Below are 27,428 nucleotides of genomic sequence, written 5' to 3'. Positions count from 1 at the left end.
AGTGCATAATATAAGATTGATAAAGTATCTGTAACAAAACAAAAGAATGTACAAAAAAGGGAAAGTTAATTACTCTTGCCTCTAGTAGTAAGAGCAGAATGTGGCAAGGAAGACAGATATTGCAAAGCGAAACGAAGACATTTAGGTTCCTTATTTGAATTGCCCCAAATAAAGTTTCCACAGAACTTATTGAAACACTACTTCTTTGGATCGTTGTTGCTGAAAAGAGGAAATAGTCAGTAAGATTTTCCTGGATGACATCCACTTAAGCTGTTTGAGAGCAATTCACAGATAGGTGTTCTGGGCACCGAGCCAATATACACAGAGAAGTGGAAAATCCAAGCAAAATGTAGACATTGAAAGATCCTATAACAAAAGTGGCTGTGTAAGGGACCTCAGCAATCATACCACTTTAAAAAAAATATATACTTATATAGTAGAGAATAACAGAAACCTTGCTTACCCCAAAACATTCAAGGAACATTTATAAATCAGAGAGCAACAAAACGTTCATGTTGTAGAATCTCACAATTTGCTCCTCTCTAACGATTTGTAAGAAACTCTGGGTGCAAGCATTCAAGCAAAATGTTTTTGTACTGCTAAAGCTGCAATCCTATGCACACAGAGTTGGGAGTATCCAAGCACGTGCAATGGAATTACTTCTGAGTAGACATGCCTACTCATGCCGAGCCTACATGGATGCGGGTGGCGCTGTGGGTTAAACCACAGAGCCTAGGACTTGCTGATCAGAAGGTCGGCGTTTCGAATCCCCACGACAGGGTGAGCTCCCGTTGCTCGGTCCCAGCTCCTGCCAACCTAGCAGTTCAAAAGCACGTCAAAGTGCAAGTAGATAAATAGGTACCGCTCTGGCGGGAAGGTAAACAGCATTTCCATGCGCTGCTCTGGTTTGCCAGAAGCGGCTTAGTCATGCTGGCCACATGACCCGGAAGCTGTACGCCGGCTCCCTCGGCCAATAAAGCGAGATGAGCGCCGCAACCCCAGAGTTGGCCACGACTGGACCTAATGGTCAGGGGTCCCTTTACCTTTACCTAGACATGCCTAGACTCTTGACAAGCTGTCTTATTTGGCAAGTCTAGAATTCTTCATAGATGCCATGTTAAGATTCTGCCCAGCGGCTACATTCACTCCAATTTGATGGGGAACACTACATTTAAAGTGAAACCTTATGCATGTTTACTCAGAAGGAAATCTCACAGTGCTCTATGAGCTGTTTGGTTAATATCCCTGACAGCCTAAAGCACATCCCAACCATTTTTTGTCCTCTGTCACCCTTGCAAACCAAATATCCCAATTTAGCAATACTCAGGATGGCTATCCAGACACAAAGCACCATGGAATTCAAAACTCTGCAAGGCCAAGGCAAGGAGGAGGTACAAAATACTTTCCTGCAATGTTTCTGACACAGGATTTTCTCCACTGGAGCTTGTTCAGCAGCTGGTAGAACACAGTGCCATTTTATATCCATTATTTGCAGTGGTCCCTGGCTATGATTGCATCATGGGGGGGGGGGGAGGGAAACAGATCAAGGGAGTAGCACTGCCCGCTAGCTGTCTCCTCCTTAGTTTCAGGGCTCCTCCACATATACACTTGTCCCACAGACATTTACTCTGTGTAAGGCAGCTTCTAACATCCCCATGGATAGGGTCCAGGATGTGTTAACACATTACACAGTCAGTAATGTCCAACAAGATACTCTGGACTCAAGAGTTTATTGCAGTTCTCTATACAAAACAATAAAAATAATTTAGTCGACATTAAAAAAAACTAAGGCTGCAATCCTAAACATGGATTACTAGTGAGTAAGTCCCATGTGACTTACTAGGATTTACTCCCATGTAAACATGCTCAGCATGTGCAGCACATTGCAGAGATGTAAAGTTAGGGTAGTTAATATTACACGGAGAAGCAAAAATTAGAAATAGTGCAAGTCATAAAAATCAAAGCAAGATTTACAATGTTTTTAAAAAAACACAACTCACAGTTAAGTTTACATATTACAAAACTATTTTAAACCAGAAGTGTTCTCCGTCTAAAATTAGCCTTGCATTTTACTCCATATGCTGTAGTTAATACAGAGTACATCATTTCTGCTCGGGGGGGGGGGGGACGGACCCTCTAGCATTTGACTTTCATTATTTTTATTGTGATTTAAGTAGCAGTTACTTGCTTTGTAGACATAGCTTATGACTGACCTCTGCCTTGCATTTCTTTAGAAGATGTGATAGAAAATGCATGTGCATTAAACAACAGAACATGGTAGATAGTCCACTGCAGCACTCCTAAACTAAAATGCAGTTTAAAATTCCTTGCAAGGTTTTTCCTTGTAGTAGATACAGAAAGCAAGCCATTCTATTCACTGCAAATACACAGATTAGTACTGTATGTCCTGTTTGCCAAATTTAAGCATTTGGCTGACAGAGGATATGCAAAAAGTAACATAGTATCAACATTGTCCTAACACTTTGGAATAAAGCTCAACTATAGGTCAATATCTGAACAATTTCCAAAAGCAAAGGCATCTTTAAATATGCATTTAAAATGTTGAAAAGTCTAGGGCTCGGTTTGGACATAATAGTAAACCATGGTTTCCCACTAAACAAATGAACCTGGACAAACCTCAGGCTCACACACTCTATCCTCTTTCACATGCTAGGAGGAGGAGACCAAAAGCATGTCTGAACTTAGGAAACACTGGTTTCATTTAAAGTACAGCTAGTAAGAACAAGCCTGGATCAAACCATGATTTCTGGCCTGTTCTCACTAGCCGTCGTTTACACAAAGCCACAGTTCCCCAGGGTTCAGATAATCACAGGGAATTTGGGTTAGGTTTTTTGTTTTGTTTTTTTAAAGTGAAAGCTTTCTATGGAATGCAGTATGTACACAGCCACATTCTTGGAATTATGTACTCCTATTGCTTTCTGATCATTTACCATTTGCATCCCTGGTCCCTCTTTCGGTGGCATGTAATAAGAATATTGCTGATGATCAGAAGAAGCATGCACTTTGAGTGGGCTTTCCTGTTTAGGATGCTCAGCCCCAAAATCATGGACTTGAGACATACTGAAAACATTTGTAAACGCCCCATGCATGGCACACTACCTTGGGAGTTAAAGCAGGTTAGGCGAAAGGTGGTAATAAAACCCACAGGCATACACCATGTTTTCAGAATTACGTGGGTAGCTTATCTAAGGTGCTTGGTGTACATACATAGATAAAGCCTGAGCCTCTGTCTGCCACATGAGAGAACCAGGATTGCTGCCCAAGTGACTATTGAGCCTTGCACAAACAAAGCATGAACTCTGCCACCAATCTAGTGCCTTTCTGCAATACTCAATAAATTCAGTTTAACTGATACCACACCTTCAAGAATACTGAAGATGCTAAGGCTGTACCTTATATATAAAATCCAGTGGTTATTTTTGTTGCCGTGGAAAGATGTTTTACATGGTATCCATTTTATTACACATCAAAAGGCACCTGAAGTAACAGGAAAAAATATATATCCAGCATTACATCACATGCTAACAAAATCCTAGCGATCACCTGTAACATAATTGAAAATGTATATTGAACATGCATGCAAAAAGAGGGCAGAATGAAGGCCACTCATCCAGGCAATTTTTGATTATCAGTGTACAATTAAGGACAAAGCAATATTTTCTCCTTTGTTAAATAAACAAAGCTTGCCAACTGTTCCCCTTACTAGGGACTGAAGTTTGGTCTTTTTTTCCGCTGACCCTGAATCCAACGGCTATGCATTTATTCACGGGCTGATTACCCCAACTGTGCAGATAAGAAAGTAAGTAGCATCAGCCAGTTTTGTCTCGAATTTTCTGTTGTGATATTATATATATGTGTGTGAAATTGGCTTTCCTTTTTTTACAGCTGTGCATAACTTTAAAATGTGAAAACTCTGGCAGGCATTATGACTAGCCTTCAATATCATGGATAAGGTCGTTTCTCCAAAGTGTAAGAGCAGCAACGGAGCTTCTAGGTTAGAAAATGATACGGTTACGAAACAGAGGTTAAAGCAGTGTCTAATTCAGGCATCCCCAAACTTGGCCCTCCAGCTGTTTTGGGACTACAACTCCCATCATCCCTACCTAACAGGACCAGTGGTCAGGGATGATGGGAATTGTAGTCCCAAAACAGCTGGAGGGCTGAGTTTGGGGGTGCCTGGTCAAATTTTTTACATAGACGTAGATCAGGAGAAGGGAACCTGTGGACCTCTACATTTCGTTGGGAGTCCAACTCCCCATTGGCCAACCCCAGCAGGTATGGCCCATGATCTGGGATGATGGGAGTTCCCAGCCAGCAACATCTGGAAGGGCAACATATCCCTCATCCCGGATATAAATTCCTTGTCAGCTCAGTTTAGGATATGAAATCATGGGGCTGTTCAGACGCTACTGAATGCCCACTAGTCAACTAGATGTGGCAAAATCAAGCATGTGTGTTCTTTCTTCCAATCCTCACTACATCAACAACTGCAACAGGGGATCTTGAATTTTTGAATACAGATTCTCCCTTTTCCTGTAACTATGCTACCTATTTGGAGTTCAAATAAATGAGGGTTCTTCCAGTGGAGTCATGACTTTCTTAGGTATTGTCAAGTAGCACATACGTCTAATGCTTGGTTCTGATCCTGACCCAAAAGTGTGCAGAGGTTTGGGGAGTGGGGAGAGAGTAGTAGTGACTGAATCAGTCCAGAGAATAAATTAGCATTCCAGCATTCCAGCCATTTACACCACAATGCTACCATTTTTTAATTTTCTGTTAATCTATCAACCTAACATCATTTGTTTTGCATGTGTGTTTCTGCGGAAGAATTTAGTTTCATAGCTCAAAAAAAGTGGGAGGAAGAACTTTGATAGGAAGATTAGTTACAAGGTAACAAAACAATGGTAAACCAATAGTTAGTAAATATTCCAAAGCTTATCCATCACAAACCATTTTGCAGAGGGGAAAGAAACAAAGAAGATGTAAGATAAGCAACATCATCTGCAACAGATTATTTTTCCAAGCAAAAAACAAAGAGCGCAGCATTAGCTTTCTAGCAGAATCTTCACTGCTACACAGTGGGTTAAGAATACAAATGTGTGGCCAACATAATAGATTTCATGATTAACTATCTGTTCAATTAACATAGCCCAATAAAAAAAAAATCTAGAACAACTATTATGCATAAAAATGCATACTCTATTTTATCCTCTGAGGCATGTCGCTCCAAGCTTGAGATTTCTTTTTGGCAAGTTCCATCCATGAAGGTTGTTCTGGGGAAGAATGACTGACCTTCTTAAGTGGTTTTATATCTTCTCTTTCAATCAGCACTGAAGGCTGAACTGTGTGGAAAACAAAAATATCGCTTACTTACTTAATAGCAGTGTGATGCTCAAGAATAACAAGTAGGATTTTTTTTGCCCTATCAGCTTAATTAACCATTATGGTATGAAGTGCCATTAGGCGATGCTGAAAAATCTTTTTAAGAATCCTAACCCATGATGAATAACCTACTAATAACACTTTTAAATTTGCTGCGATAAAGGTTATTCTGTAGCACACACCTGAACTAAATTTAAAGTGCCCAATTCATCATATGCATCATTTGTAGGGATCATTTTATTGTTCATGCTACAGAAAGCGTTCAGTCAGCATGTTTGATGTAGGGCACAGAAGCAAACCTGGAACTTTCCCTGCGCTTGCTGAAGTATATATGTTGGAACCAGAGTCAATCTCCGACAAGGCAGCCTTTGCAGACTTGCACAGAGTGTGGACGGGAGCATGAGGTGAGGACAGGTGGAACAAACTTGACACAACAGCTTTCTGGGATTAAAAATTGGCCACAATTTCATTGATTAAAGATGTTAAGTAGGCTTTGGCTTAGGCATTGGGTGTGCACATTGTATCAGCCTCCCGGCTGCAAGCTGAAGCTTGGACAGGATCATGCCTGGGTTATGGGACCACTTCAAGGCACAACTCAACTCCTCAGGCTGCTACTGGAAGTTCTATGGCCTGCCTGCTCTTCCTTGGGCTTCAAGACAGAAACTTCCACTCAGACCCCTTTACCGGGTTACCCAGCAATATCACACCAGGTTAAGTCGAGGTGATACCCCACACCCGGGAAACAGACTAAGGATTCCACCCAATGCCTTATCCACTGAAAGTTGAGATGACTGATATGAAGAAGACACCCAAAGGGCCTTTTTTTTTTTGCAGGCAAGTTCCTTCCCAGCCCTGAATAAGGTGACCATTTTGATCCACAGCAAGATCTTCTTAACATGGTGCCTAAAAAACAGCATATAGGGTGGGTTGCTCTTCCACTAACTGAACTGCTGACCCCTTGCCACAGTTGGCTTTCATCCTCCAGAGGCAGATCAGAGTGAAGACTTGTTCACTCTGGTCTGCTGCCCAGGTCCCGCCCTCCACTGACGCTCTCGTTGGCCACATAGATTCATGTTTTGGTGGGCAATCCCACCAACCTCCCGTGGCCAGCTGAGGAAGAGCCCAATGTCCGGCCACAAGGGTGAAAAGACTCTTTCCGACCCGGGGTGCTGGGCAGGGCCACAACCGCTGCCCACCCCAAATTTGGGTAAGCAGATATACACCTGCTAGAATGCTCATTACATCTGTATGTCCTGTTTTTAGATGTGTGGTTGAAAAACGTAAGATGTGGAGAGGGTGCCCTCAGTCCCACTAATAGCATGTGAAATCAGAACTACAGGTTTAAGGTTTTACTACAGTATATAAAGTCCTAAACCGCCTAGGAGCTGTTTACTCGAGAGACTGGCTTTTCCCACCTCCTCCTACTTAAACCCCTACATCATCTAGTGAAGACATCTTGAGGGTGCAACACACCTTGGAAGTTTGCTTAATGAATACTTGGGCAGAGTTATTAGCATGGTAGCACCCACAATTTGGAATGCATTCCCCCTGGAAAATAGAGTGGCACCTGTATTCCTTTGAATGCCTCCTTGAGACTTTTTAAAATTCAGCCATGCTTTTTCAGGTAGCATTGTCAGACATGGTTTATGCCGGTTTTACAGATACGTAGATTTGATTCAATCTTGTTGTTGTAACCTTGTATTTCATTTTTAATTTCTTTTTTTGGGGGGGGGCACTACCATGGTATTTGTGAAAGATGTACAGTTTATAAATTCTTTAAATAAATAAAACCAGCAGCATGCCTTCAGGAAGAAGTTGCAGAAATGCCCAATCTTGTGAACCCTTAATAAAAACTGGGAACGTTGTTTGTGTGATGGAAAATACTTTACAGCCTGGGTCTATGTCAGAATTTTAGCGTCTTGTTTTCATACCAGGGTTATGGTGTGACAGCAAGCTGCCTCCTGGCAAAGATTCCTGCATATCTGACTTAGTTTCTTTTCTCTGTTCTTCAGAAGAAGCTGCGGGTGGGAAAGACAAGGATGTGTTTCGTGTGAAATCTGTCTGTTGCCTCAGAACTTCCTAAATAAAAAAAAGGGGGGGGTGAGAGACAGAATACCACACACCATAGGATAATGTTGTTCTAAATAATTCAGTGGGAAAGAGAACCACAGTAGGGATTTGACAGAACACAAGAAACTCAGCAGCAGACATGGCTCCCTGCTCAACAATAGAATAATGTGGTCTTATGTCACACACACTTGCCCTATTTATGCCATCTGAGCTGTAAACACTCCATAAACATTTCATAATCTGCAGACTGGAAAACTGTTTGGGGGATTTTGAATTATGCAATTAGAAGCACTTGGAGATGAGCTGTTGCAGCCACAGCAAATTATTCAAGGCCTCTTTTGATAATGAGGGCAAGCGCAAGCCAAAACTGGCAGCAGACAGCTTCCCATGGACAATAGGGAGCTATGGCTATGCAGCAGTGGCCCCAGCGCTTTTAAAATATGACACACCAGTGGATTTATCTTTTGCTCCAATGCTGTTTTAAGCCAAAAGCAACCTCAGGGTGGTACAGGTCAGAATGTAAGGAAACTGAAGAAAAGAGAAGGGGGTTGCTTAACCCTTTCAGCCATTTTCTGGTCAAGCCTCTGTCTTCCTCAATGGCTCCAGGGTTTCCAATACTTGGTTCTCCAGATCTACAATTCCCACCATCCCTGACCACTGGTCCTGCTAGCTAGGGATGATGGGAGTTGTAGTCCAAAAACAGCTGGAGACCCAAGTTTGGGGAACCCTGCTCTAAGCTAGTTTTATTCACAGGATGGTACTACTGTATGCTGATAATACATACTTATTTCTCTGTCAGAGACACACAGTCAGGGTGGTTCGAAAGGTATCACCACAATGTGGAAATAACAATTGCTTTTAACTCAGCTTCCTGTAAGACCAAATCTACATTGGACAATCTACAGGAAATTTTGCAAACCAAAAATGGAAGTTTTTCTGCACACTATCCTTTGGAAATGTCCTACACAATGGAACGTAACTGACTTTCTTTCTTTCAAGTATTACTCATCTGAACAAAGTTTACTTTGGCCTGGGATCTGACCCAAAACCAACATTTAGCACAAAGAAATAAAACCATAGAATTCACAACACTAGTGGGTTTTCCCCCCTTCCGCAATCTAAAAATGCTGCTTAATTCAGGATCACAACACAAAAACATTAGTTCTATCAAGAAAGCTAAATGTAAGGAATATTACATAGGGTGAATAGGGTGAATGTCTATGTTAAAAATTTGCACTACCAACTCATGCTTTGTGTAGGCAGAAATTGCCAAAGCTCATTTATTTGTCCCATGATCAAAACAGAATCCAGCGAATATAATTGGCATTTGCAGTCATTTCAGTCTGCAAAAAACTGCAATTGGTTATGTTCCACCACCATCCATTTGCATAGTATTTCTTTGCACTGAAATGACTGAGCTGGAATAACGTAATGATTTATGCAATTAACTATGTTAGTTATATAATTTTACCACAGAAGACAGTGAGACAAGTAATGTCCACAGAAGAAAAACTACAGCAGAATCACTGCTGCAGTTCTAGATTTTGATTCCAATGTTGACATTGACATCAGAGATGCTTTTTGTGTCTTAGTTTGTTTTTTCCATATACTGGTTTATCTCAATACCAGAAATAATTGATTTTGAGTACTGGAGGCCAAATTTCTCATTCTGATTCAAGTCCTCACCAAGGTTTATAGGTTACAGGAAAAATGTAACGTGTTTTTTAGGGTGACATAACATTTATCTCTACATGAGTCTTTAAGCCTGTAAATATACTTTCAGTGTAAATCATCAAACATGGATGCCATACATGACTTCCCTTCTCCCTACTGGCAGATTAAAACCCATAGATGTTTTTAGAAGGAAAAGCACACACTCCTGCAACTAAGTATTCCATCAGCTGAGCTTTCAAGACACGTTCAGAACTGAAATGGAGAACGGTGTTCTGGTTTACCACAGTTGCAAATTGAACAAAGGGAGATGAACTGGTCAGAATGAATGCCTCATTTGAAAACTGCTGCCTTCTGCTGTTGGTATTGCAACATTTATATTCTGTAGTAATGCACTGCAGATTAAAAAGGTATCTTTAGGGCAGTTGCATACAGACATTTGCTGCAGTCATTACAGTAACTTCTCCCATGAAGCTGAGCTCTTCCTGGTTGTTTTAATTGTATAAAGAAACGGAAGGCTAAAGGAAACGCTGCAACACTCCTTAAAAAAAAAGCTCCCATCGGAGATAGGAGCTCCACTGTTGAAGAGGGAAGCCTACCTTTGCAAAAGGAAGAATAGGGTTGATTACAAAAAGGGCTCAAATGTCATTGGGATATTTGCTACAGAAGAAAAAAAAGATGCATCAGGTGAGCACTTGCCCTTTACAGAATTAAAACTCCACCACACGCATAGCATATCTCACTTAAAAATACAAAAAAGTGTGTGGGTGTGGGAAAACGAGAACAAAGTCTAAGGGTGCTTGAGGAATTCATTCTTTGTGAATTCCAACACGAACAGCCCCGTGTAGCTCAGAACGTAAGTTATCGACCCGCTTTTACGCTTGCTGAACATTTGCATGCAATAGCAGAGTTGGTGAATACCTGCCAACCTTAATTGATTACAAGATACCTTGCAGAAGCAGGTTAAAGCAAAGAGCCCCAATTCAATGTCACATGTAGGTCACAAGCAGGGATGACCTGTATTACCTCCATTCGCTCCTTCTCTTGTATTTGTTTTTCTGCCTCTGCCTTATCCGCAGCCACCAGTTTCTCTTCTTTGCTAAGCTCTTGCTCCATGACCCTCTGCTTTTGTTTTGCTATGGTAATCCAGGCTGGCACTGTCTGGCTTTCAGTTCCTCTTGCAGTGTCTGCTGCAGCAATCACAGGAGAAGGCACACTTTTCTCTGCTGAGATAATTTGGGAAGAAAGGTATTGGAGAGGTAAACTCAGTCTGTTGTTACTGGAGAAGGAAAGTCGGTCTTAGTGTTAAAGAAAGCAAAGCTTTCCTTGTGAACCGAAGAGATGCCCAGCCACTAGGGAGAAACCTCTACAAATACACACCCCAGAAAACTGCTCTAAAACTGTAATATTGTCAGCTTTGGATTTCTGAACTTGACCTTTGTCCTGCTTCTCTCCTGCAGACTCTGATAGAGGAATGGATATGGCGTGACTATAGTTGCCTGGGTTACATGAAGCCCATGTTATATACAGTCAGAAGGAGTGAAGCTAGTGCAGAACTGTTATCTTGCACACTACCCCAAATCACTTTAGGGAGGTTCAGTGACATGCTGGTAGTGAACAACAAGCACTCCTTTGGACAATCTTAATGACTGAATGGGGATTATAAAGCCTCAGGCAGTCCTTAAGGTATCCAAGACCCAAGCTGTCTGGGGCTTTTTAGATCAACACAAGAGCCATGGATGCTTCCTTCCGTGCTTGTCCTGCATGCAGGAAGATGCCCGCAATACATCCACAATAAGTTTCCCAGTCTCACTCTGCCATGCTTCCTGCAACTCAACTCAGATAGGAAGAAGCTGATGAACCTTCAATAATGCTTACAACAGCCACCTCTTCTTTACACGGTATTTGCTTCATTTGCTTATGCCAGGCTTCCTCAAACTCAACCCTCCAGATGTATTGAGGTTACGATTCCCATCATCCCTGACCACTGGACCTGCTAGCTAGGGATCATGGGAGTTGTAGGCCAAAAACATTTGGAGGGCCGAGTTTGAGGAAGCCTGATTTATGCCCACCAACTGCTCTTCTGCGACTTCTGAAGTTACCTTTATTGTAGATGTGCATATACCTATTACTTATTAGTAACAAAGTGGTTAGATATGCTGGGTGCTGTGCAATCAGAGCAGCTTCTTTCCCCCCCCCCCCTTTTTTGGAACTGAGTTCTGGCCCCTCTCAGGTGGGCACCATTGCCATTATAAGAGAACAAGGGATGTGTTCACAGTGAGTTTCGGCACCTCTTTTTCTAGGAAAATAGCACTGTGTACAATAATTAAAAATAGAGTGCAGTCCAAACTTAAAAACCAATAAACTATGCATATAAAGACAAAGCAAAACAAAATGCAGTCCTTGCATGCAGGCTTACAATTGCCCTGGCTCCACATTTATGGAATGACCCCAGCTCTGAGGTACATCAGTCTCCAACATAAACTGTCTTTTCTAAGGTAGGTGAAGATGGACCTCTCTGTGCAGGTCACTGGGGAAGGGGAAGGAGAACTCTAATGATTTTATCTGTTGGCTGTATTTTTATTTCTCCGCTGCTGCCACAATGATTAAAGATTTGTTTTGACTTGATTTTATATATCGTGGTTTTAAAATGTTTGTTGGGCCCTCTCTGTGGAACTCTAGGTGCAGGGCAGATTATATAATATGTGAAATATGCAAAGATGAGACACTTTAGAGAAGAATGGGAAGGAAAGTTTAAAAAGGAAGAAGGGGTAAACTGATGCGATCTAAACAGGGGCTAGGATGTACAAATGGAGCCAGAGAGTTCACAGTGCAACCCTGTACATGTCTACTCAGAAGTCAGTCCCACTGAGTTTAACTGGCCTTTCTCCTAGGTAGGTTTGTCAAGCAATGCAGCCTCAAATATCAAGGAGGTGGTACTCAAGTGACCAAGAGCAGAAAGGGAAAAACAGAGGCAAATGGGGTTGGAGAGGAGTGGGGAAAGGGAGAGGAGAGGTTGAGAAAGGGGCTAATCTTAGGCTAGAATTGGCACCTGTAGTCGGAAGGATCCAGGGAGGAACATACCGAGAAAGAAAAGAGAACAAATATTAAGGACCAAAAACACTGCGACATTTGAAAGTGAGTACAAGAAGCTCAAAGTGAAGGTTGGGAAGAGAGGGAAAGTCAGTTAGGAGAAAGGAGTATTTATCATTGGAATGACAAACAGAAAACAGCAAATGAGTAGCAGCATTTGGGATGAAGAACTTGTCCACACCTGTGTTTGGCCTGCTGCGTTCCCCAGAGGAAACCCGATATTTAGCGCTCAGCAGGATCATACAGCAATGGAGTTTTTGGCCGATTGCAGTTTCTTGTGGTTTAGCGATAAAGAGCAGGTTTTTCTGGGGAAAGAAGCGCAACGAAGGCAAAACTGCTTGGATCCATGCCTAGAAAGTACGGGGCAAGTGGGAAATTGTTCAAACCTGTGTGCCTTCTAAGCATGGGACAAGCACAAGTGTGGATGAGCCTAAAATTGAAGGAATTCAAGGCAGAAACAAGACCACCAACAGGAAGAACGTTAGAATGTCCAATGCAAAACAACAACAACCAGAAGAATAAAATAAACTTTTGTATGCAATGTAGGCAGCTCCTGGTTTAAACACATAGGCATACCATGTTGTCATCTCAGGTAGTTTGAACCTAATATTGTTCGGCCTTCTGAGAAGACTGAGAGCCACACATACCACAGACAGGAATGGCTGCACTCAGAATAACTGCTTGTTATCTATTCGTAGGCCTGATGCTAGATCACCTTGAATGGCTGAAAAATAAGAACCATTCAAGTGAGCATTTATGACTCACCCTGGCAACACAAAACACTGAGGATGTCATAAATCAGGGTGGGACCCAGAGTCCTGAACTGCTACAAAGAGAAGCAGTAAACTGAATAAATGGTCTGCTTTGTTCTGGGATTACTAACAAAAGATCTGCACACAATAAATCAGAATTCACCTTCCATTAGGTAGGCTAAAGCAGCTCATCCCAAGCAGAAGATTTTGGGATAACATTAGCAAGCAGCAATGCATTGATCTAGCTTGGTATTATTATTTTTTATCATGTGGGGATTTTCTGCTTTATATCATTGGTACATTTCCTCCCCAAGAGAGAAACTGACAGAAAGAAACACATTTGAAGAGGCTGCTATCATTCTTATTATATATTTCTTCACCTAGTATTCATTAGATTCCTTTTTAAATATTATACCTGGATTTTGAAAAATATTCTGTTCTACACGTCTATGAATCTTCAGTTTTAAAACAAGCTGTGTGGCAGTATTCCAAGGACATTTTTAAAAAAAGAAAGGGGGGAAACCACCCAATCATTGGAATGGATGCAAATGCTTTGAGAGGCAGAAGCTGTAAAAATGATGCCATTGTTTACATCATCTGCATTTCACTTATACAGATGAGCTACTAAATGTCATGTTGCTAAATAAATTTGGATAGGCTTATTTTCAGTCACAGTTTCCCCCTCTTCCTAAATGGTAGAAAGTTCAGAGCAGATTGTGCGAGAACAATTTTCCCAGGACGAATGAAGTCTCATTGCAATCCAAGCAGAGGACAAGGCAAATCTAATGTTGAAAATTAGGAAGGAGTGAAAAATAAAGAGACTAGTATCAGAATGGTGTTTATGTATTCTCCCATGCAGGCACTCACTAGAATGTGATGTTATTGTTAGCCTGTATTGACTGCTGATAGTAGCACAAGTTAGCCAACCTTACTAGCTTTGTGCTGAGTAATCCAATCCAATGGCATTGCTCATAATGCCATTAGCTACCCGGATGTGAACATCAACAGCCAGTCACATTGTGTTCTTGGCTCTGTGTCTGGTCAGCTGTGGCAGAGCTACTCTGCAAACCTTCATTCCAGACAATCATTTTGCTGCGGGGTAGCCAATATTCCAAATCTTCTGAAACGAAAAGTCAAAGGTCTGGGAAAAATTCATGGTTCCTTAAAACAGTCCAAAACACACAAGATGGTTGAGAAGCTGCACACAAAGATTGGGTGGGTGGGGAAAGGTGGAACTTGAACTGGTTCTTCTCCTGGATCGGGTCCCTATTTAATCGCCAGGTGCCCCTTCATGGAAGCCTCCACTGGATCAAAGAGCTTCTATGAATGGTTACAATTGCGGAGGGGGACCAATGTTTTGGTTTGAAAGACAGTTAAATTGATCTTTTAATCTACTCCTTGATGATATTTGATGGGTGCTTATTTTTATCTTTTTTATTACAAATATTGTGTATTTAAAATGCTATTTTACCTCTCTGATAATTTGGGTTGTTCTTGTTTTTATTTTGATGATGCATTTTGTGTTTTTATATTGTGATTTTATCCCTGAGACCTGTGGGTATAGGGTGGTATATAAATTTTAAGAATAATAACAAAAATAAGGTGCAGTCGCCACTCCAAGTTGCACCTGGTTGACGTTTGCTCCTGCCCCATTCCCCAGAACTTCCCATTCAAGTGGCAGCACTGTCAAGCCAGGCTCTACTGGGGCTGTCTCAGGCAATGTAGGTACCATTCTCTCCACCAACACATCAGGGAGAAATGTATCTTCTCCAAAGGTTGGGGAAAGTCTGGTTTGGAAAACGCGCCTATATATCCTGCAGTTTTCATGCAAATATGTTGGATTTGGATTTGGTTCAAGAGAGAGATGGACACGGAGTTGGATTTGGTTTAAGAGAGAGGTGGACATGGAGTGTTGCAGATTAGGCTGGTGTGTGTGTGTGAATTTGAAGCAGAAATGAAAGAGAGAGAGAGAGCAATGATAGCAAACAAGTAAATGAATAAATACAGCGGCACCTTGGTTCTCAAACTTAATCCGTTCTGGAAATTCCATTCCAAAACCAAAGCGTTCCAAAACCAAGGCACACTTTCCCATAGAAAGGAATGCAAAACGGATTAATCCGTTCTATTGCATGTGAAGTCTATCCATTTCCAGCACTGTCACTCAAGTAAAGAGGCACCGGAGTTAAAGACATATTTATGACCCATTTGACCACTAAAGCAGCATATATGCGCTAAACATTATAGAATCATAGAATTGGAAGAGTTGGAAGGGACCACAAACGTCATCTAAACCAACCCGCTGCAATGCAGGAATCTTTTGTCCAACGTGGGGCTCGAACCCATGACCTTGAGATTAAGCGCCTCATGATCTACTGACTGAGCATAAATGAGCATCTTGCAACACTATTCATCTTGAGGATCAGTCTTTAGCCTACAGGTAATGCCCAAGCACTACAAAATATACAGTCACAATGCAGCACACACCACGGTTATAAGACCCTGTGGAGTTATTCCTTGAGGTAAAAAATAAAAATAATAATTACTTATTCATTTACAAGACAGCTTACAATTGCAAATCAAAACATATTTCATCAAGAGAAGTTAAAGGAACATTATAAAATCAGCGTATGAACAGTTTTACTCATACAGAGTTTTCACAGTATTAGTTACATATCCCTCCAGACCACTGAAATGTAGGAAATTCTGGTTTGTAGGGCTGTTGCCAGCTGGCACTCAGTACATCTTCAAATGCACAAACAGAGCACCACTGTTGCAGTTAGATGGGCAGATAGATATGGGGCACACCAGGTTTGCAAATACTTGGAAAGTCAAATGGATTTTCCACCTCATCTATGAGCACTTATTAGAGTCTCAGTTATGAAGTGTAATGACATCAGTACAAAACTGCCTCCTTATAAAACTGGTCTTGTGACAGTGAGACAGCACCATGATTAATCTCAAACAGGGTTGGCTAACCTGTAGCCATCCCAATTTGCGCTACAAATTCTACCATTCCTGACCACTGGCATGCAGAGAACAAAATTTAAGTTCGGGAAAATGGGAAATAAAGATTCCCCAACATAGAGACTGAATTTGGGATCTCGTTAAATAGACCAATGTTCTGAAAGGCAAGACACATGAACTGTTTTCAGAAAGGCCTTGCAGAAATAAGCTTAAATAAATACATTTACTGTCCATGCTAAGGAATATCTAAAAAAAGGGGTATTGCCAGTGAGAGTTACCATAGTTGGTATGATAATGTCATGGTGCTGGAGCTGGATTTCTCATCTTCAGAGATTGAGGGTGGGCACACTGAAGCAGGAGGGGAAGGACAAGCAAAGGCAGCCCCATAAGTGCTCTCAGATGAACCTCCTAGGCCAGTTCCGCTGCCCCCTGCCCAACCTGAAGATGTGGCACTGCTTTCCTCTAACTCAGTGGACACCTTGAAAGAAGACTTCAAAAGACCTGAGGCTCCTCCACTCCTCCATCGCAACAGATTACCGAAGACAACTAGGCAATTTAAGGTGAGGAGCATCTCGCGGCCCAGGTGGTGATAACAATTAGGGTTAACCTGATGCTACTGCTTCTACTGGGATGCAGGTGGTGCTATGGTCTAAACCACTGAGCTTCTTGGGCTTGCCAATCAGAAGGTCGGCGGTTCGAATCCCTGCGACGATGTGAGCTCCCATTGCTCTGTTCCAGCTCCTGCCAACCTAGCAGTTCAAAAGCACACCAGCGTGGGTAGATAAATAGGTAGCACTGCAGCGGGGAGGTAAATGGAGTTGCTGTGAGCTCTGGTTGCTGTCACAGTGTTCCATTGCACCAGAAGCAGTTTAGTCATGCTGGCGACATGACCTGGAAAGCTGTCTGCAGACAAACGCCAGCTCCCTTGGCCTGAAAGTGAGATGAGCACCACAACCCCATAGTCGCCTTTGACTGGACTTAACTGTCCAGGGGTCCTTTTCCTTTACTTTTTACTGCCTCTATTGCTATATAGGGGCTCTGTTTCAGCTTGTTCCTTGCTGGGGCAACATTAATCCACGTTCATCCCTGGCTACCCAAGTGTCTCCCTCCTATATGCCTGTTCTCCATCTGTTCTCTCCCATCTGTCCAACTCCACCTTGTAAAGTATGATGCAAATTAATGGAGCTATATAAACAAGAAACCTGCTAGTTAGTCTCAATGTTATAAAAATAATAATAAACAGAAAAACTGGAGTACAGTGGTACCTTGGGTTACATACACTTCAGGTTACATACGCTTCAGGTTACAGACTCCGATAACCCAGAAATAGTGCTTCAGGTTAAGAACTTTGCTTCAGGATGAGAACAGAAATTGTGCCCTGGCGGCACAGCGGCAGCAGGAGGACCCATTAGCTAAAGTTGTGCTTCAGGTTAAGAACAGTTTCAGGTTAAGAACGGACCTCCGGAACGAATTAAGTACTTAACCCGAGGAACTACTGTACTGGCATACCTATATCAGACATCGGCTGCTCCATTTTTCTCACAAGTGAAATCAGTGCTTTTTTTTCCTAGAGAAAAAGGTGCCAGAATACACCTCCCTCAGAAGACCCACAGCTTTACCAACATGTCGGCTGTTAGCTGGGAGGCTGAAGAGCCTCAGCAAAGCCCTGCTTCACATACGACTCATGAAGAGACCCACTCCTGAGCCTGTAGAGGATGTCCCCTTTTGGCTCCAGGGGGAGTCTCCATGTCAGCTGGAGGTGCATTGGGACTTTGCTGAGGCTGGTCAGATCTCTCCCCACCAAAACAGGTAGATAAGAAATTTATGTACCTCCCTTTGTGAAAAGCCCATAGGGCAGTTTACAACACAGAAACACAACAAACAACACAGTGTACATACTAATGCACGTATTAATGATAACAGTATAAAACACAAGCTACTGAGCTTTGCAGACTGCTGATGAAACTGTCGGAAATTTATCCTTTCCTGGCACCCTGTAAAAAATGTATGGTTACTTTACGGTTTGTTTTGTTGCTGTAAAGGTGATTTCGCAGTAATTTTTTTAAAAGATCTTGCAGTTTAAATATATTCAGGGCAGAGGTGTGAAACTTCTGACCTGGGGTCTTAATCAGGCCTGGCAAGGCCTCTGAAATCGGCTTGAGACTGTTTTGGGCAAACACAGTGATCCAGTTCCCCACCCCTTCTTTAGACACACAAAAATCTCAAGAAAGAGTATTCTTACCAGGCACTTCGGGTGGGCTTGGTTTCGTCTCCAAATCTTTGCCTTCATTTTTCAACTCAGGATATTTGGTTACCTTTTCCTGCTTTTCTATGTTTGTGCTAGTGCCAGCAATAAAGTAGTGTTGCAAAATAGGTTTCCTTGGCAATGGAGGTTTCGTGCTACCCTGTTCAGAGGCCTTTGATTTAGCTTTGAGGCTTTCAGTTAAAAAGCTAGTGGCATTTACATCACTTGTTTTTTTAGCCTCTGCTTTTTCGCTTTTTAGGGATGTCAAAGGTAGTCCCTCTTTTTCCACATTAAACTCTGCACTGTATCTTTTAGCCTCCTTTGATTCCTGCAAAGAGCTGTTTCTATATTTCAGTGATAAAGATGTGGATCTAAGCTTGACTTGGAAGGGGTTTTTTTCTTCACAACTTGACTCGGCAGTACTTGATTGCTGTGGAAGAGCAGTGGGAAAGTTACTCAGCACTGGTTTTGAAGCCATGACCTGGGGCGGTGGACTAGCTTCCATTCTGTCTGATGATCTCCCAGCGGTTTCTGATTCCAACTCTGATGAGGAGGCCCACTTGCTAGTGCAGCCTTTTCTCTCTTGGCAGGAGTTAACCTCTGTATCCTCTTTTACCTTCTCGTTTCTTGAAGAGTTTTTAATTTTAGCCTGCAAGATCTGCATGGCTGGTAGATTTTCATATGCTAAAGTGTCCTTCATGTTCAAGCTGCTGGTCCTTGACCTTCCCCAAGCTGACGAGACAGAGAATTTTCTTGCAGTGCTTTGATCACTGGATTCTTTCCCTCCTAAAATCAACATAGCAGGTATTGCTGGGTGACTGTTTTCTTTATCGGATATAGATAGCACCTGAATTGGTTTTACTTTTTCTAGGTTCAAAGGGGGAGGCTGGTCTGTTTGTGGTGATGGGACCGTGCAAGAAGTTTGGGAAATACTATTTTTCTCAGAATATGGTAAATCTGTGACGTGGGATGAATTTTTTGATAAAAGACTGATGGTGCTAGGCAGTGAAGGAGATGTATTTATAGTCCCCTTGTTAGAAATGTCTTCCAAAAGTGCCTTGGCATCTTTGAATGTATTTTTTTCTCTTCCAGCTAGCGTTGGGATCACATCATCTTTGGTTGAGACATTCTTATCAGACAGCATGCCATACTTAGATTGCATACCATAAGTCTGTTTATTTTCCTGATTTAAAATATTAAGTGATGTGCTATTTAATAAACTGCAAGAGGAAATCTTTAGTGTTTCAGAGTGCTCTCTCTCCCTTTGTGATTCTTGGTTTGCAATAAGATTTAGGGCAGCTGTATCTTCTTTCTTCTGAAGAAACAATGACAATACGGTGTGTGAGATTTCTTGTGTATTTTGGCAGCCCTCTGGTTTATTTTCACAGAGAAGCATATGTGATTCAGAAGTGGTGTGCAGAGTGCGAGTTTTTTCATTTTGGTGACTCAAATTATGCTGAAGATCTTTTGACATTTCAAGTTGCTGGGAGTACACTGAATTTGCTAAATCTGCGCTCTCTGTTGGCTTCTTATGGTTGGAACTATCACCTTCACAGGTTAGTTCAGCTAGCATCTCATTCCTTTCATTTTTGTCTTCTTCAGGTGTGCAGCTCAAGTCATATTGAAATTCTGACAGGTTCCTCTACAAGTGAGAAATGGAAGATTTTTATCATATGTTCAGCATATCACAACTTTATTTTATTTACCTGCTGTCAAGATGGCAGAATCATTAATGTTCCCCCAAGTGCACCCCCAAAAAGAGGACAACTCCCTGCAGTGTTTTTAAGTGTACTATACATCAATTTCTTTTATTCCTATACATTAAAAATCATTATGCGATAGGAGGAAAAGGGAATATAGTGAGCTATAAATACTCTAACAACTAAATACATGGGGCAAAAAAAAGTAATGAAAACATGTATACATGAACTTAAGTTTTATCATTTCATAGTTCTTAATAATGATTTTCCTTTTCCTCAAATGGTTTGGTTTTGTGCTGCCATTAAATAAGAAGAAAACATCAATGAAACTGCAATTTCAGCTGGCTTTTTTTATAAGCTGTGACAATCTCTCTGTCTCTTTTACACTTGATCTTTATTTTCTCTTTCAAAATAGGAAAAAAGCTTCCTGAAAGATCGTAAGATATTTATTTTTATGTGAGATGTTTTTGATATAAATCTTCACAGGATGATGTTGACAAAATATATAGATTACGCATCTTTCTGTAGTTCTAGTATTTATCCATCTGTTTAACCACAGCCAACTGTGCTAAATGACAGTTTGGATGTGGATGGTTTAAAAGCAAGACTTTGCATTCCAGAGGTACAATAGCTTTTTGGCCACTGGCTGCTACTATTTTTCTCAAACCAAACTGGCCATGAAAAGCAATCACCAAAAACTCTTAAGGGAAAATGTGGGTGAGAATACACACATACAAAATAACATTTAAAAAGGAGGGCAGATGGATGCATTTCAGTGCAAATGGCAGAAGACTCCCAAGCAAACTAAAATATCTGATATTAAAAGACCTAACAACTATTCTGAAAGCCTAATGGAGGAAAGAGAAACACACTTTTTTTTACAATTTAACTTTACTCCACGGGGGGAGGGGGGGTGGAATTACAGAGGAGGTGGCCTTGCATTGTACCATACTTCCAAGTTGATGGGTATAGGCCTGAGCTGTAAAAGGAACACATTTAGCCACAGAGTCCTACCTGCTGGAGTACATCATGGTGTCTGGCTACTACCTCCTAGAAACTGGGCCAATGCTGGCAAGGGGAGGGGCCATGAAGTAAGCTCCTCCCACATACAATTCTGAAACTTCTAATCATGACCCAAGTAGGATCAGAAGAATTTGCACTGCAGCGGCTTCCATGCTAGAAATTACAGTGAAAGAAAAGGACCCAAAAATACTAGTGGACATCTTGACATATAAAGAGATATCAGAGATGTCACAGTAGAAAATAATAGGGGGGGGGGGGAATTAAACTACAGTGGTACCTCGGGTTACATACGCTTCAGGTTACATACGCTTCAGATTACACATTCCGCTAACCCATAAATAGTGCTTCAGGTTAAGAACAGAATTCGGGCTCCGGCGGCAAGACAGCAGCAGGAGGCCCCATTAGCTAAAATGGTGCTTCAGGTTAAGAATAGTTTCAGGTTAAGAACGGACCTCCAGAATGAATTAAGTACTTAACCCGAGGTACCACTGTATTTTCAGTTTGTTAAGTCTAGCCCTATTCAGGAGCTCCTCTTCATGTGATTTACACCTGTGTGCGGGTAACAGCAGGGCCAGGAGCATGTTTGTAGCAGGAAACGTGCTCTATTTATGTAGGGCTCTTGCCCTTAAATGTAGAACCTTGGTTACATCATGTGGTGTAAGTGGCTTCACACATTCACTACATTCTTGAAGTACCTGCTGCCAAGGCAGGAAATGTGTGTGTTCCACATTTAGAATGCATGCCAGCATTCACTCTTGTTTAAAAAGTGACCCAGTAGGTGTAATTTCCAGCTACAATAAATAATTCTGAACTCACGAAGAGTCGGTAAGAGGAAAGGCAACTTTTAAAAGTGGGTCCCTTTAATTATTCTCTCCACTTCCTTTGTTATTGTTGCTAAAACTGGTACTACTATCCTGTTGTCCCTTGTTCTCTGAGGAATTAAATATGCACACATGCAGTTCTCACCAAGCACAACTGATAAGGAAGCATAGCAATGGGGACAAAGAACATATGTTTTTAAATGTATCTCTTTTTTTGGTTTATTACCGAAGCAGGTCGTCTTGTTCTACTGGATCTTTGATTCCGTGGTTTCACTAAAAGCTTGTGCTTAGCAGCTGAATTATCCAAGCAAGAAGAAAACTCGGCTGGAGTATCGAAATCAGCAGGAGGAGTGAGATTGCAGTCAGATGTCTGCAGAGATATAATTTTAGCACTTGGCTGCCTGGGGAATAGCTGGCTTTCCACAGAAGAGGATCTCAAAGGACTTGGTGTGACCTAAAGGAGAAGCCCAAAATGACAGAGGAGAGGGAGGGGAAGAGTCAGATTTTATTTTTTAAAAAGAGCACAATTTAAACATACAATAAAACTTGAAAGTTTCTAAGGAATTTTTAAATACACATTTAATCAGTGTTGGAATCACTCTCTAACATACTGTAGCACATAGGAAAATGATGTAAACAGCAATAAATACATAAGGCTGCCAACACTGCTGGGACCATAATGCAGTGTACAGATTTAATAGAGGCAATATAAATACTACCGTCATTTCATTTCAGTCAACAACAAAAATGAAGAGCACTTATACTGAGACCTCAGCTTCTGCTCCAAGTTCCATCCCCAGTGCTTCTGAATTGCTGCCTATTGAATTAATATCCTGCCTTTCTTCCATGGAAGCACACATAGGGCTCCCACAGAGTCTTCCATCTTGGGACTAAAGAGACCCAGACTTGCTTAGCTTCAGCAAAGTCATCATCAAGTACCTTCAGACCATGCGATCCTATATGCTAAAAAGCCAAGTTGTGGCTTGAGTGGCACCATCCACAAACAAGGAGGAGATTTATCAATTGCAAAATCACTTCAGGGGAGGAATCTCATGGAGGACAAGATCTGACTGTGCTCAGTGGGCACAAAATGCAAACTGATTTTCAGGTGAAGACGACGAAAAAAAGAAAGAAAACTGGAGTTGGAACGGAATTGTGGCATTCCACACTGTATTATTCTGTATTCGGTTCCACTTGTCCTACACTAAAGTCTATTATACAGAAAAAAATGCCTCTATAAAGCTAGGGCTCTGTACACAACACCCCCTTAAAACGCATTCCTCTGCCCCCGAGAATCCTGGGAATTGAAATTTGTAAAGGGTGCTGGGAATTGTAGCTCTATGAGATGTAAACGAAAGTTCCTAGGATTCTTTGAAGATGAGAAATGTTTTAAACTGCACAATGTAGTTATGTGACCCCCTCAAGCTTAAGGTTTAATGTTTTACTATGCTTTTATATATGCTGGAAGCCGCCCAGAGTGGCTGGGGCAAGCCAGTCAGATGGGAGGGGTACAAATAAATTATTATTATTATTATTATTCCTCCCTTATGAACTAATTTCAAATTATTTTTTGTTTGCAAAAGATAAAATACAGGATGGCCTTTCTTTACTCATGCACATCTCTGGCTTGGTAAACTTTATTCTCTCCTTTCTCCTTGCATCATAACAGAGGGATATAATGTCAGTTGCATGTCAGTTTTCCACTCAGGACTTTCAGTTCTTTTCCAGCAGTATGGAAGAGTCTAGAACTGGAATCGTTTGAGCACACTTTCAGCTTACAACTCAACACCTATAAGCCGTCAAACATTTCCGTCTTTTATATTTTGTATTCTGTTTGGAACCCTTAGAAACATCTCAAGGCTGTCTTATTGTGCATAATCATGCCCAGATGAAGAAAGATGCATGTTCTATTATATATAAACACATTTCATACACATACAACATGCTCTGCAAGAGATTCTAAAGCACTGAGGTACTGTGAAAATTAGGGAGAAGGAAGCAGTCAAGACAAGCCATCAGGCCTCAAAAGCAGGAGGAACTAATGCATTTCTGGGCCACTTTCCAATCAGCACCTACTTATCATTTCAACTGCTCTAGCCTTATCTTCTGCCGGTGGGTTGAGTCATATAAGCATATGCAACACTCTGTATTTCATATCATGGCAAATTCTCACTGATTATTGGGTAAACAACCCCTACTGAAAATAGCTACATTGGAGGTGTTACAGAAACCTGGTCTGCAGAGTGATGCACATTCTATTTGCAATTCACTTGCATGGGTGAAAATATCCACAGTTATATCTCTGTGAAGCTCATTCTCTTTTGCAATGCTCCTATCTGGAAACTAGCATCCTGGACCAATGCCCTTCAGGATGAATATGAAGCAATGAGGGAGAATGCTACCAAGTGTTATCCTTGGAAGCCACTTTAAAATAACTTAATTTCTAAACGACCTTTTCTTGATGTGTTTTAATTTCCTTTTTTCCTTGTCTCCAGGGGAAAAAACCATCTCTCACTCCTTTGCACTCTCCCCTCCAGCTCTTGTGTGCCTTGATGTCTCTGGCTCTTCCTCAGCTCAGTGAGTAAATGGAACTCTTCAAGGGACTGCTAAAATGCTCTTCAATCTGCTGGCTATGTGTGTTGCTGATTGAAGGGCACCTATCAACTCCTACTCAAAGATCGCAGGTTTGTGGGTAGGAACATTGGCTCCAATTATCCCTGCTCATGTTGGGCTGGATGAGGGACTGATGAAAATTCAAGTCTCCCAGGCATAAAAACCAATAGTTATAATCAGCAATGGATCAGCTTGGATCCCTAACTAGGGTTACAACCACGCCATATATTTAGAGCACATGGCTTTTCCCAGAGAATTATGGGAAGTGTAGTTCACCCCTCACAGAACTACCATTACCAGCACCCTTGACAAAGTACAGTTCCCAGGATTATTTGGGGGAAGAAGCCATGTTTTTAGTTGCGTGTTAAATGTGCTTGAAATGTGTGAATGTGATCTAAGAACAGCACCTGAATAGTTAAGAAAGGAATAAGGGGACTCTTGTTCTGCACAACCGAACACATGGCCTTGTGCACACCGCTTAACTGCTGTTTAAGTAAAGGTAAAGGGACCCCGACTCTGGGGTTGCGGCGCTCATCTCGCTTTACTGGCCGAGGGAGATGGTGTACAGCTTCCGGGTCATGTGGCCAGCATGACTAAGCCACTTCTGGCGAACCAGAGCAGTGCATGGAAACACCGTTTACCTTCCCGCCGCAGCGGTATCTATTTATCTACTTGCAATGGTGTGCTTTCAAACTGCTAGGTTGGCAGGAGCTGGGACCAAGCAAGGGGAGCTCACCCCGTCACAGGGATTCGAACCGCCAACCTTCTGATCAGCAAGTCCTAGGCTCTGTGGTTTAACCCAAAGCGCCACCCGCATCCCACAACTGCTGTTTAGATTTGTTCAATGTAAAATTTGAAATGTAAAATTTGAAGACAAGTCAGCAGGAGGGTGTCCGAGACCCTAAGACTCCCCTGCATTGACTTGCTTTTGTACTGAAAAGTAGTATCTGATCAACTTCCTGCCCAATTCCATCTCTTCCTGGAGGCTGAATTCAATGGTGCTTGAAAACCAGAAGTATGAAAATCAATGAAACGTAAATGAACTTTCCAGTATCTATAATGTAGTTGCTGAAACTGCTGTGCATAAGGTAAATGAATATCCTTCATTAATACCTCTTAGAGAAGAATGATTCAACCCACTACTCCATGTGCCTGCCGGTATTTTCAATGGCACCCACAATAGGTATCTAAAGAATCCACAATGTGTGACTGAACACAATTCCTTAAACATGCTCTCATTTCACCAGATGCCAGGATTTGACAACCACCCTTCTTTCCATTCTGAACTGAGGAGACAAGCAAATAGCTTTTATCGGTGAGTGAGCTGATGTATGTACATTTTCCACCCACTGATGGGAGAACATGTTCACATCATTCTGCAGAACCACCTGTTTTCCTGTTCTTATAGGTGTGGTAGCCATTTTGTATTATGCCACGCCACCAAGGCAGCCATTTTGTGGCGGGCGCCCTGGGCACTTTCTGAACATTTCAGTGTGCCCATTAGCCCTTAAAGGATAGCAACCTCGCTACAGAGATTCAAGAATCCAACAGTTGCTTTGGATACACAAAAACACACATGCACAATTAAACGCCAATCATTATTGTTACCTGTTCTTCTTCTTCACTGCCTGTTCCAGCTAAACTCAAAGAGCTAAGATGCTTGTGCGAGTCAGAGAACTGTGGGGTGGAATGAGGAAAAGATTCAGTGATAGATGACAAAAGGAGATGAGACACTGAGAGACACACACAGGTTACATGCTTTACAAACCACAAAACGGACTAGAGAAAATATAAGTTGCAAGAAGAGAATCTATGCTAGGAATTAGTAGGAATCCTGAAAAATATAAAGATGGTGGGAGGTGTTTTGTGTTTTCATTTTTAGGTGATGGCATCAGTATGTTTCTACGAGGGTGGGGAGGGGAAGAGACAAAGGCTGAGATCAGTCAAAATCTTTCTTTCGTGATCATTTTTGCAATTCCTCTGCCACTGTTGCAGTAAAAAAAAAAAAGACCAAAACGTTTCTAGAAGAATATGTTGCAAAAAATAAAAATATCCCCAAAATACTCATTATGTTGTTTAAACCTTCTGGTGCTTCCATTCAAGTCTACGCATGCACTTTTCCCCCCTCTTCAAAATAACTTGCCCTTGACAATACCAGGTGCTGTGTAATGTTTCCAAACACTTTGTTATCTATCTTTGTTATCTTGGTTATCTATCTTTGTCACAAATGCTTCTTCTATCAGGATGACGGTGGTGTGCAGGTTATTGCAAGGTAATTTCAACCAGAAAGGCAAAATGAAACAAATGACAGCGTTCAAAATAATATTCTGAAAATGGCATGCTTGACTTATCCTACCTTTGCTGTACTGGAATTTAACATTTCCTGTAGTAAAGACGTTTCTGGTGGACTTCTAGGTAATCCATCATCTTCTGAACTCATCCCAGTATCATCCACTCTTTTTGAAGATGTTCCAAATGGCGACGAGGCCCTTAATTTCCAATTCTGTTGGAGTTTCAACTACAAGGACAAATTTCAAGCATGTTTCAATGTGTTTTCTCCATTACTAAATGGCTGGATCATGCAATACTTATTTTTGTCCACATAAACAGGCATCTGCTTGTATGGAAGAAATGAGGCAGCCAGAAGTTCTCATAATCACAGTGCCTTTCTTTCCCCTAGACATAGCAAATCACTACCATAGGGGGATTTTTTATTTTTTAAAGAAAAAGGTCATAAACTCTTGTGACTTTTTTTTATTATTACTTTTAGCTTGATGTTTTATTTTGTTCGTTCGAATAAAAAGCAAGAAGCGGCAAAAGGTAGTTGTGAATAAGAAATATTCAAAAATCTTCAGTAGGGAAATACCTTTATTAAGTCAACCAAATAATTAGGTTTGTCTGATAATGGTATTACAGTAATGCGGATTTTTGAATGTAGGTTAAGTTGTTCTACTCCCGTTTTATGATGTGAACTCTGTGCAGGATATTATTACGGGGAAATATGGGGCAGGGGAGAGAGAAAAGAGGGTGCCCCCAACCACTACCAAAGGAATGTTGTCCTTGAGGGGGAAAA

General features: G+C 41.5%; 1 protein-coding gene across 6 annotated transcripts in view; it reads right to left on the bottom strand.

The window, feature by feature from the left end:
* Positions 1-1,716: 1,716 nt before the first annotated feature.
* CRACDL (CRACD like) overlaps positions 1,717-27,428 on the bottom strand; it is a 56,355-nt gene continuing 30,643 nt past the window's right edge. For 4 of the 6 annotated variants that reach the window (XM_083735484.1, XM_083735480.1, XM_083735481.1 and 1 more), the window contains exons 5-11: positions 26,712-26,873; positions 25,964-26,032; positions 21,969-22,196; positions 18,196-19,840; positions 10,171-10,370; positions 7,335-7,482; positions 1,717-5,363 (exon numbers count right to left, since the gene is read on the bottom strand). In XM_083735484.1, coding sequence (XP_083591610.1) covers positions 5,221-5,363; positions 7,335-7,482; positions 10,171-10,370; positions 18,196-19,840; positions 21,969-22,196; positions 25,964-26,032; positions 26,712-26,873 — 2,595 coding nt within the window. In that variant the 3' untranslated portion in view covers positions 1,717-5,220. The remainder of the gene's footprint in view (positions 5,364-7,334; positions 7,483-10,170; positions 10,371-18,195; positions 19,841-21,968; positions 22,197-25,963; positions 26,033-26,711; positions 26,874-27,428) is intronic. The other 2 variants (XR_014563491.1, XM_083735483.1) reach the window with 2 other exon arrangements.

This window comes from Podarcis gaigeae (genome assembly GCF_964106915.1).
Source record: "Podarcis gaigeae genome assembly, chromosome: 4".
Classification (NCBI taxonomy): Eukaryota; Metazoa; Chordata; class Lepidosauria; order Squamata; family Lacertidae; genus Podarcis; species Podarcis gaigeae.
Note: the sequence above shows the minus strand (reverse complement) of the source record. Positions and strands in the feature narration are given on the sequence as shown.